The 12,356-nt window shown below is 42.2% G+C and overlaps 1 protein-coding gene across 5 annotated transcripts in view; it reads right to left on the bottom strand.

Annotated features, from left to right (window-relative positions):
* RGS12 (regulator of G protein signaling 12) overlaps nt 1-7,967 on the bottom strand; it is an 84,391-nt gene extending 76,424 nt beyond the window's left edge. For all 5 annotated transcript variants that reach the window (XM_058838319.1, XM_058838318.1, XM_058838317.1 and 2 more), the window contains exons 1-2: nt 7,831-7,967; nt 257-2,201 (exon numbers count right to left, since the gene is read on the bottom strand). In XM_058838319.1, coding sequence (XP_058694302.1) covers nt 257-2,113 — 1,857 coding nt within the window. In that variant the 5' untranslated portion in view covers nt 2,114-2,201; nt 7,831-7,967. The remainder of the gene's footprint in view (nt 1-256; nt 2,202-7,830) is intronic.
* Between the last annotated feature and the right edge of the window lie 4,389 nt (nt 7,968-12,356).

Consider the following 12,356-nt stretch of genomic DNA (forward strand, 5'->3'; position numbering starts at 1 on the left):
CACTCAATTAAAGAGGAATATGCAATGCCTCTGCAGACGAGAGAGAAACGTATTATTTTCTTCATCTGAAATTTTGTAATATATAATTATAATACATATTAATTGTATTATTATATATTATTATTAATTCTATATTATTATAATACACATTTAAATTTTAATATGCAAATACTACTGTGTAAAAGTACTATAGGCAGATGGGTTTGGGTGTGGGGTTTTTTGATACTGTTAAGAACCAACACCAACATATTCTTACCTTTTTATCTTCTTTAGATTTCCTGATACTGTGTGGAGGGCCGAATTTGTTCTGAATGCAGAACATCTTCTTGGACCATTCACTTTTGTGTGATTTTAGCTGAGGCTGACCAAAGCTGCCATCGACTCTGTATCTGTCAGCTGGAATCTTACTCATTGGTGGGGGAAGGGTCCCACAGTTGACACTCGACCAGCCATCCGTGGAGTCAGTGTACGACTCCTGGTCACTGGCATTTCCATGCTGCCACTCCTGTAAAACGTGCACAGGCAGCCACCTCTGATTGCCCGTGCCTGCAGCGTTTTTCTTTGATGGAGGTACTGAATTTCGGGAGGAAACCAATGGAACTTCAATACGAGCAGAAGGGCTCAAGTGTTTGCTCACGTTTTGGGATTTATCATTCTGAATTCCTTCTAAAGGGATGTTTCCCTCTTGTTCATGACAGAAGCCATTCCAATGGGAAGCAGGCTGATTTTGTCCCCTTCCTACTGGATTTTCCCATATGCTGCTGGGAATGTGTTTACTTGGATTGGTCCCTAAATCAACCACCAGAACTCTATTATTCTTTTCTTCTTGATTGAAATTTCCAATTCCACTATCACTGTTACTGCTCGTACTGTTATTCTGATGAGCATCTGCATCACCATCAAGGAAAGCCCTCGCACGCATTCCCTCGATCAATTCCCCCATATCCCTGTACAGGACAGAAATAAACTGTAGGACAGGTAGAGATGATGTTGGAAACTCCAGACAGCCATTTGTGTCTGGATCCGCTGTACATTCCAGTCCAAAACGTCTTGCTATACCCTGGTGAATTTTATGATGAAATAATTCAGGATCCACCATAAAAACATGGCAAGATGTCCTCAGGACCCCTTCATCTTCCTGAGCCAAGCTTGCATCATCATTTGTCTGCATTGTAACTAGTCCAAAGAATCTTCTATCGTCCGGGCAAACAGCACTGAATGCCAGTTTCTCTGCAGGATATTCTGCCACAACACCCGATTTGTCACTGCAGAGCTGAATACAGTCATGCATTATCTTCATCATCACCAGGGAATGGATTTTTTGCTCTGCCCGCAGACGTCTCATGCACCCACGAATGGCCTGCAAACTCTCAGTTTCCAAATTTGCAGTTGTTGAAGGAAGTTCAATGGAGCCTAAGTAACCTACAATCATGGCAACATTCAAAATGCTTGCATCTAATCCAAAGTCTTCCACACTCTCCAGTCCAACTCTAAAAACTGAATCATCATTCAGAACTTTGGCTATATCTTCCTTTGACAGTAGGTTTGGATTGCTTACACTTTCATTGCCAGTTTCAAATTTCATAGCAGCAGAAACTGAAAATGATCTTTGCTTTGGTGCAGAATTATCTGAGTTACCAGCACAAAGAGCAGGATTCTCAAAGATCATGTTAAAAATGCCACCAGACTGCATTTCTTCAACAACTTTCTCTGCTCTGTTTATACCCAGAGCTTTAGAGTCAGGTTTGGGTTTCAGCCACCCCTTCCCATCATAAAAACCAACTTCTTCATCGCTTGAACATGAATCCATATGACTAATCCCTTCAGCAATGACCATGTGCAGGACTCCAGAACATTTCCCTATAAGTTTCACCACATCTTCATGAGAGGCTTTTTTCACATTGATTTCATTAACCGCAAATATCTGATCTCCTGCTTTAAGCCCAACATAATCTGCAGGGCTTCCTTTCATCACACAACTAAGAACACAAGGAGCTTGTCCAGAAAGGGTAAACCCATAACCTGCTCTTCCTCGAGCAACTTCCACGCTTCTTATCCGTGGAGGAGCATGCATGTTGAGTCGACGTTTGACTGTTTCTCCTGCTCTGTACATTTTGGAGTTTTTTTCCTAAAATAGGAAAACTTTCATTTAGTCCAGTTTTTTGTCATGTTTCAAGAGTATCACTCCATCTGATGAAGATCTAAAGAAAGAAAGAAAGGACATCTTTATTCTCATCATATTTCAGGTGGTTTAGCACCCAGTATTCCCTTTACTGTTGAGAAAAAATTGCTGGTGAACTCTACCAAAAACTGTTGCCAGACAATTAACAAAACACTCAAAAGAGTTTGAAAAGAACAGGTACCAGAGTGTTAATTTTAGTGATGAGAAAGGAGCTGCAGATGCAAATAAAGTGGCTGTCCAAAAAGACAACATGACAGAATGGCAAAGAACAGGATCCAAGTCTTTTGATGTACAGTCAGTGTTTTTTATACTAAACATGTTATGTCTTCCCCAGCTCCCCCACATTGTCTACTCTTCAGTTACCTTTCTGGCTTACTGCACCATTGTACCATCACTGTGTTTTACAGCATAGAGAAAATCTTTATTTAAGCTCCTACATCCTTTCCAGCAAAATAAAAATGAGCACTCATGCTCATCCACTCAGCTACACCTCACCCCCTTTACACTCAGTGTACAGAAACAGGTACCACATGTATCACATAAAAGACATTAATTACCCCTAGAGTTGTCTGTATCTCTCCACTGACTGTAAAAGCAGCTTAAAGTATCTCAGACTTCAACTTCCTTACATACATTTCACTCACATATGCAATGACAAGTGGGCATTCAGTCATGTATCAGACCAGAGGGATCCAAGATCGCATTTACTGTTAAATCCATCAATTAATCTACTCAAAACAATTTGTCAGATAGCAAACACTGTAAAAATGCATTTCAGACCATCATTCCAACATCCATGTGTTTTAGTTTATCTTAAACTCTAAAAAAAAAAAAAAAACAATAAAACAAAAAGGAGTGAAAAAGACACATGCTGCCAGTATTAATCTTGTCATGACTTTACAATTAACATATAGCAGCTTTGTATGAACAGCAAGAAGTAGAATATTTCACTAAATTTTGGTGTCAGCACAGAAGTCTGGATGTGTTGGGCAAATTGCATTGTTTTACAGAGGTTTCCTACACTAAGCAGGTTAAAATGCATGCAAATGACTAACACAAAAAAAAAAGAAAAAGAAAAAAGAAATGACAACTTGCGCAGCAAGGAGATAGTTTCAAAAGTTAAGCAATATGAACCCTCACTTCCACAGGTCTGGAGCATGACTGACAGAAATAACCATGGGACTACAGCTACACAAAATTGCAATAAACTCCATCTGAGCAAGTGAGAACTAAACTGACAATAATTGCTCTGAGTTGGGCCACAGGCTTATTCTTAACTCAGTCACATTGTAACATCCTTAAAGAGTATAAAGTACTTGAAAGCGAGTATCTTGCATATGTGGGCAAAATGCAGGCAACATTTTAGATAAATACATTCACATCAAGATATAAATACACATACACACAGAGACAACACATGTTTTTATTGTATCTAAAGTGCTAAAATAATGGTGTCCCACCCACTACTTGCATGGACAAAAAATGACCAAGAAATCCTACTGACATTGCTCTCAGCTACAGAAAGAACAAAAGAACCCACACTCAGAATGTGATAAAATCCACAGCACACTAATTTCACAATATTCCTCCCTGGGTTAGAACAAACAAGGCAATTACCTCAAAAGTTTTACCAATTATAAATCAAACCAAAACTAAAATACAATTTAGGATGATAGTCTTAACTACTTATCTACATACAAGCTCCTTGATTACCAAATTTAAGAAAACACTGGTGTTTCTCAAAGATTCTGCTAAATACTCAACTGAAGGATGTAATTCCCACAGGACCATTCCAAACCCAAAATAGGACAGATTTCAAGATACCAGAAGACATCCAGTTGGCTTTACTTTTGGGAGGTTTAGTTTTTATTTTTTTGAACAAAGGGACATCAGGTTTTTATGTCTCCATGGTGCAGCTGTGACTATTCAGTGTAGTATGGTTTTTGCAAATTGTTTTAATATAGCAATTATCCAGCTTCATTAACAATATTTTTCAGACAAAAAAAAAAAAACAACAAAACACCTTGGCTTTAAGAAGTAATGAAACTTCCCACTTAACCTTTAAATGGAAATCATAAGAAGTACTTTGCAAACATTTAACCAAACTTAACTCTTACGCTGTTATAAGAAAGCTCATCAACTTGCATCCAGTCTCATATTTTAAATGCAGTTTGACCCTTTCCTGATGGGGCTAAACTTAGTAACCAAGAGGTCACTGTGCATTCAGCTATCTCTAATTAGGTCTAGTACTTTTTGAGAATAATCATTAAATATTTGAAGATATAGTTCTCAAAAAAAAAATAAAAATAGAACCAACCAATTCCCAACAGTAAATAAAAAGCTTCTACCTTGGAGCATGAATATATACCATGTTCTAATTTGCCTTATAGTGAATATTTCTATTCTCAGCTGTCTGGAGAATAGCCTAATGTGATCCCTGGGTACCCTCAGAATCTGTGTTGTTAACCTGGTCACCATAAAGCCCAATAGCATCTCCCTCCTGAAATTGTGCTACTGGCTTGCAAGAGGAAACAATTAAGAGAGTATGAGATTATATATAACCTCCTTTTAAAAATAAAGAGCAGATATTACTAAAAAACTTAAGATTCAATATTGTAATGTCGAGGCGGATGATAAGAAAAAACAGATTTTTCACAGCTATCTCTCTAATTTATAAAACAATATCCTAAATGCCACTATAAAAAAAACACACAATGAAAATGTAGTTAGGCTGCTCTTGGGAAGAGATAAACCCCAATGCTGTCTTACCTCACAATTCTGCATTTGCTTAGAGTGCTTTTCATTTGAAGTCTGTTCACAAGTCAATTTACCTACTTGCCTTCCTAACCCATGACCCTTACACATCAAGCATTTACTGTAGATGATATCCACTGATAATGAAATGTCATTCAAAAACCAGACAATTATAAAAACAAAACAGCAGGCTGCTAACATGTTACTTCTCTCTAATAATGATGTTCCAGAGGTGTGAAGACTTTCAGCTATTAATATATTTGTGAAAAGTTTTAGATGCAAAGTTAGGACCTAATTAAACATTAAAGAGTTTTTGCTATTAATGTGTCTATACACTAAAAAAACAAAAAAAAACAAAAAAAAAAAAACAAACAAAAAAAAAAAACCAAAGAAAAACTGTATTACTTCACTAGATCACTTCTTCCCTCCCTCAGTATCTGAATATTACTGTGCAATTTTTATGCTAATTACACCCAGGACAAAAAAACAGATCATTAAATTTATATAGGAAACCTCAAGACAAAGGAAAAGTGTATCTCTTCTGCAAGAACCCTCAGCACCCAAATATGTTTTACTTCAATAATGGCATGGCAGGAAAATAGGAAAACTATGAAAATAGTGTTTCTCATAAGCAGGTATTAGTTGATTGTCAAACTGTTAGACTAGTTCAAAACTAAATTATCAAGTTACCTAATTGCTAACTTTTCTCCTCGTTTCTTTGTAGATTTGAAACCTGGAGCTGAAGAGATAGGGAACAGAAGTGGCACAAACTTCCACAGTTCCAAAGTAATCATGTCTGAATATCCTTTTCCTGTAATAAATTACAAAATGTGTAGCATATCCAGTGAAACAAAAACACCAATTCATTTGCACTGATATAAAGCTTTGTAGTTTTATAACTACAAAATATTTCACGGAACATTTCAGGCAAAAACACTAATATGTACACATGTCTGAGTATGTGAAGTAACATAATTTGTCCATACACATCAGCTTTGACACAGAACTGCAAAACAAAACATACAAGTTTTCTGCCAGCATACATTCTGGTCTACAATTTGAATCAATTATTTGTGGGGTATAAACCACCAAAAATACCAGTTACAGTTGAGTTGTACTGTGTCCCACAAACACTGCATTTCTGTATGAAATGCTTTTACATATCCATGCTAGCTTTTCATGTCATTTTCAAACCCTCTGCTCCAAAGAGAACATACATTTGCTTATTTTCAGGGGAAAGAGGTAGTTTGTTTCCTGCTTCTGCTCTTGTTATCTCATAGCAACAAAAAGAACAGAAACAGGAGGCACACTCCTGCTACAGTCCGTGTTAAATTGTAACTTCACAGTTACAGAGGGCAGCAAGGGAGCCCGTGAAGGTCACGAGTACACGACTGACCACCACTACCTCCCAAAAAAACCCTGGAAATGAGCTGGTACTCAGCATCACAGGATTCATGTTAATGTGCAGAGACACTGTCTGGCTTCATTTTGTTTTTCAATAGTGGGACTGTAAGAGAATAAAGTATGCAAAGTGGAAGTGCACAGAGGAGACTGTTCCCTCATCCCTCACACAGGTCTTGAAGTAATGCAAAAGACTCTTCTGCGATGCCAGTTGTTGAGGCAGAACTGATGCCAAGTCCCTACAAAGCTCAAATGAAGCTATAACATTTGAATTCCACTAACTATTCAAATGTGGTACATGTTTAGAGACAAGTTACACAAGAAATGTAACAGCACAACCTGTAGAAGACAACTACCAGTTGTTTGAGAACTTGGGCAAGACAATGTTTTTACAAAAAAAAAAAAAAAAATCTCATCAGCACTTCATAATTGGCAAGACAGACCATTATGTTTCCTTTAGGTCTACCTAGTGTGATCATTCAAAAATACTGACTGTAACTGGTAACAGCAGGCTAAAAAGAAGCTGTTAGTAATAACTCTTCTCCCACTGAAGACAGCGTACGAAGTGTAAGGAACACAAACAGGATATTTGCTGTTTTGTCTGACAAGACGCATGCAACTAAAGACTAAGTTTTGTAAAGCTATTGTACAGACAGTCATGCGCCTACAATTCAGACTAATTTACTTGCTGTAGTTAAGAAGGTGGAAAGGTTTTGTTGGCAGTTATGCATTTTTCCCCCCTTCTTTTCTTGCAAACTCGTTCCAGATCTGTTGGGACGCCTTGCAGAGGGGCGGCAGCAGCGACAGCCAGGCGGGATGGGCTCGGGGACAGGCGGGATGGGCTCGGGGACAGGCGGGATGGGCTCGGGGCGCTCTGCGGGGCAGCGGGAGGGGCACGGCTGCAGCTCTGCACACCCGCTCTACAGCCCCGCTCCGGGGGAGGCTCCCGGCGCCCCTCGGCGGGTGCGGGGACATCCCGCGGGGACATCCCGCGGGCACCGGGGGCTACCCGGGGGGCGGCGGGCCCGCCGCTGGAGCAGCTCCCCGCGGGGTTACCCATTAACTGCCCGGCTCCCGGGGCAGCCGCTTCCCGGGGGGTGGAGCTGCGGGGAGGGGAGAAGCGGCACCTGAGCCCGCAGGGACGATTTGAAAAATCAAGCGGTAAAAGACGGGAGGGCGCGGAGCTCCCGCGCCCCCCCCCCCCCCGCGGGCGGACCCGCCGCCCCCTCCGCGCTGCGCGCCGGGGGTCGCGGGCAGCGCCGCAGCCCGAGGGGCGCACACAGGGGCGGCCAGGGGCTCCCGTCTGTCCCCTCCCTCCCCTCGGCCCCCGCCGCCACGCTCCCCTCCCCCCTCGCCCCCCTCCCGCCGTCCATCTGCCGTCCCCGCTCCTGCCGCCGCATCCCAGCGGGGTCCCGGGCCGGGCGCTCGGCGGCGAGGGGGATGGGAGAGCCGGGCGGGCTGCGGTGGGCGCTGCCCCGCTCGGACCCACTCACCTCTGTCCCCCGGGACTCCGGCTACTCCGCCGAGGCAGCGGCTGCCCCGGTCACCGGGGAGACGGCGCCGGGCTCGGCCGCACGGCGCTGCGGCCACTGGCTGCCCGGCGCTGTCAGTCACCGCGCTCGCCCGGCGGGGTGGCGGTCGGGTTCCCGGACAGAGAAAGGGGAGAGACAATACCCCGCGCCGGAGGACTACAACTCCCGGCGTGCTCTGCGAGCGGCCCGCTCGCTCCGGCCGTGGGGATCTGGCCGCGTGGAGCATGACGGGGCGCGTAGTTCGCTGGTCTCTCCAAGCCGCCTCGCCTCGCCCTGGGCTCCGGCGGGGCGCGCAGCGCGCAGGCGCGGGGCTGGCGGCGGCCGTTCGAACGGGGCTGGCTGCGGCCCCGGGCGGGACCGGACCGGGCCGGGAGCGGGACCAGGCTCGGCCTCGGCCTCACGCCTCGGGCACGGCACGTCCGGGAACCAGAGCGCAGCCCGGACCCCCGGACGGTGCGAGGGCAGGGACTGACGGGCCGCGGCTCGGAGCGCAGGTGGGGCAGGGAGGCGCTCGGAGCTGCCTCAGACAGGTGTGCCGCGCCTTTGAAGGCCGGGAATAAAATGAGACAGCCCGCGCAAGGTAAAGGGGCAGGTGGGAGGGAGCAGCGTGGCACTGCCTTGTATCCGGGGAGGCTGAGGAGGCAGGTGAGGCACTTGGTCATAATTAAGCACCTAAAGGGCAAAGCGTGTGTGCGAAAGGGGAATTTTGCCACCCGAATGGAACGAGGCACAGGCAGCAAGTGCTCAAAATACATCGGGGACACCTCTTGACTTCAAAAGGGCAACATTGGTAGCCCTTATTTTAAATAGGAAGAGGGGGGGAAATGTTAACACCAGTTAAGAAATGTATAAGGAATATAAGAGTTAGAAAAAGGGAAGAATTAACTAAATCTCTTTGACTTTCCTACAGAACCTGAAAGGATTTTGTGGTCTTAGCAGAAGAATGTCATCTTTGTTAACATATACTTGTAGAAATTCTTTGTATGCGGGGTCTTAATTTTATTTCTCTATGTGCAGGAAACGTGACATTGAACCTACCAGGCACAAGTTAAAGGAGAACTCTCGCCTTTTTCTGGGGTTTTGCTGGGTTTTTTTCTCCAGTCTCCAGAGCGGGATATCCATCCCACAACTCATTGTTGCTGTTATGTCTGTAAGATAATGTCTAAATTTTACTACTGTGGCTTAATGGTTTAACTTCAGTAATTTATCTAATTCTTATCCAGTCTAGGAAATTGTTTCTTAATAGTTCCTTCCTGAGCTGAAATGCTTATACGATACCAGAGTCTTCAGGAAAAACAAAAACACAGAGCAAAGGAAAAAGCTCTTTGGAAAAAAGGGATCCTGCTTCTCTACTCTGGCCTTCTCATTCTGCTGTTTTTTTCTTTGTCTGTCCATTCCAAGGAGATTTCTACCGATCTGAGACATTTCAGATTCACCTAAATCCCAGTTTTGTTACCTCTCTTATCCAATTTTATGGGAAAAGCTTCTGAAAACTAAAAATAACCAAATAAAATAAGCATTATGTCTTTTTCTCATCCTCACAGAAGACACCATCACAGATCAGTGTAATAGACTTCTGAATGTCTTCAGATGTACTGTTTCTCATAAAAGTAATTATTAAGTCCTTAGGGAGGCTAAAAATTCAAAACGTAAGGAAGAAAATTGAGTGGTTGATTTTAAACCTCACAGTTAATTCTTTCCGGTTAGGTACAGTAATTTTAAATAATAGGCCAGTGATTTAAGTTTGCCCAAAGAAGCTGTAATTCTTTATCCTTTTGACTGGGAAGATGTCACAAGCAAAGAATTGTGTTCCACAAATCAAAGTGGTTGGTTGGGGTTGCCATCCCTTAATAGCCCAATTATTTCCAGCTTCCACATGAGGTTGTCAAGACTTTATATCTTTTGCCACTACTTCTGTTGCCATGTTACCCCAAGAGATCTAGGACTGATTTGCACAACCTCCTTGCCTATATAATGGAAAAATTATCAATGTATTTCAGTCTGACCTTGTAAACAGCTGTAACTGAAGAAAATCTCCTGGAAAGTGACAAGTAAAGTAGAATTATAAGTATCCCACAGAGGTAACTGCAGGTGTTCCACTGTTTCTTTACGGAGTTAATACACAGAAATTATGCTTTATTTTGCTTTGAAGAGGAGGAATGTTGAAAAGTGCCATCAGCATCTGCTAACTATAAACTAATTATTCCATGGCAATGTCAGATTGCCCCTTCCAAATAATCTGAACCTTTTGTATTTGTGATAGCAAACAGAATTGCTTGCACTTTTGTAATAGCACAGGAACATGTAATTAGTCTGACTTCACAGAAGTCTATTTTGTACTACAGCAGAATTTCCTATTTAAGTCATACTCAGGAAGGAAGAAGTGAGAACTGAAGACTGCCATGCCAACAGGTTTGCTCACTCTTACAGTCAGAAAAATCCAACTCATCCAGAATAAATTTAGTGCTTTGCTTCAGTACTTTTGGAAATGGTGATTAAGACTTCATGTTATAATCTGGAACAAGGTGATTAATGGTCCCTCAAAAATCCACACAAGGTCTCAGCTGTAACTTGCTGTTTTCACCACTGTTGGAGACAATAAAGGAAGAAAGGGTGTGAAACAAAGTGATAGGGATTTGTGGCTTTGGGGCTGGAAAAGCTGTGGCTTATAAGGCTAAGTAGCTTAATGTTGGGCATACAGACATCTCAATCACACCAAGGGTGGCTGTCACAAAACAGCTTGTCAGGCTTCATCTGGAGAGGTTTACAATGCATCCTGTAATGGAGTGTGATTATTGCTGCCACAAGCACCAGATGAGAAGTCAGAAAATAAACAGAGTCCAGCATCTGACACAAAGTCTGTGATTTTAATTACCTTAGTTAAAGGAATGGAAGTGTTGGTTGTTCCAAAAAGGTTTTTAGACATACAGAAAAATCCTCACATAAATATGACTTTTAACATTTAATGTTTCCAACCTGTTTAAAGTAATAAAATTGTACATGATTGTCAGTATCAAATGCTTGTTAAGTTTACAAACATTATTCCAGCTTTCCTAGGTTGATTTTATTCTGAACAGCAGACTACGTATCATATACATTGTAGTTAGCTCCTGTTGGCCAGTTAATACATAGTTGGGAACAAAATCATTATTATAGAACTTATTTTTTAATTCCAAAAGCTTGTCCTCCTGGTAACCAGCCAGTTCAAAGGGTCAACAAGATCATGTTTTGTACATTGAGGACTGCATGAACACACAGCCATCAGGATCTACCTTGGTGTACTAGTTCATCCAATATTTAGAAATACGTTTCCCTTTGTTTCAAACATAGTTTTCTACCTGGTGTGAGACACTCTTGGCAGTGGGAAATGGAAGAAAATATTTTTGTATAAATGCATTTTGGTTTGGATGATGGTGTTTTCCATCCATGCTTGCTTATGTACAAAAACTCTTACAGGGAGCTGTGAAGTAGTAGAAATAAATGGGGATGAATACTGATCCTGTTAAATCTTGACTGGCCAATGGAGGACATTTCCTCTCAAATCCTGTTTAGGGTTAAAAGGATTGATCCTTTTGCATCTACTTGGCTTTGTAATTGTGTCCTTACCTACTATGATATTTAATTAAACATTAAAATATATTTAAATGGATTCTGTGTGAAAAGGTTCTTTTGTGAACCTTTGTGTTTTCTTCTTAAATGTGAATGGTGCCACTTGCAAAATTGAAGGTTCAAATAGTAAACTGGAATAATTTTTGTGTGTGAAAACTGGCACAACTAGGCCATGGTCCTGAATGTGCCTTAGGAAAGCACTACAATATAAATATATTTGTTTAATATCCTAAGCAAATTACTTCCCCTACAATAGAATTGTCTTGGTTTGAAAAGAGAGGTGTCTGCTAAGGAAGGCAGGAGACCCCCTTGAAATGGAAACATTGTAAACACACACACACACACCCCCACACCCCTCCCCAAATTATTATGATTTTGAAATCAAGGGGCTCTCAGGCAAAGATATGGGAATAGTAATAGCAGTTCTTTATTAGGAATATTAAAATAAAAATGCAGTAGTACAAAACAAACCACTGACGGAGTCAGAATACAACCTGACATCCTGTTGTTCAGGGTGTTGGTAGCAGTCCGATTAAATGGTGGCTGCAGTCCTCCTGGACAGATGTGGTTCTGTTGAAGCAGTGATCCTGTAGAAGGGTGTAGTTTTCCTCTGAAGGTCCAGTGGTGGTATAGAAGGGTCTGGTCTCTCCTCTGGGATCCAGTGGAGAAAGGCTTCCTGTGGTGTTCCAAGTCTCAAATTATATCCAGGTAGGAATGCTTGGCTCCTCCCCCTGGGTGGAGCATCTCACAGTGGGATGATGTAATTTTATCAGTCATGCAGTGAGACTCAATGGCCCATTAACAGAAAATATCCCTCTGGAGGAAGGATGGATCATGGAAGAGATAAAGAACACTGCCCCCCATGGTTTCAACAGATG

This window comes from Poecile atricapillus, chromosome 4 (genome assembly GCF_030490865.1).
Source record: "Poecile atricapillus isolate bPoeAtr1 chromosome 4, bPoeAtr1.hap1, whole genome shotgun sequence".
NCBI lineage: Eukaryota > Metazoa > Chordata > Aves > Passeriformes > Paridae > Poecile > Poecile atricapillus.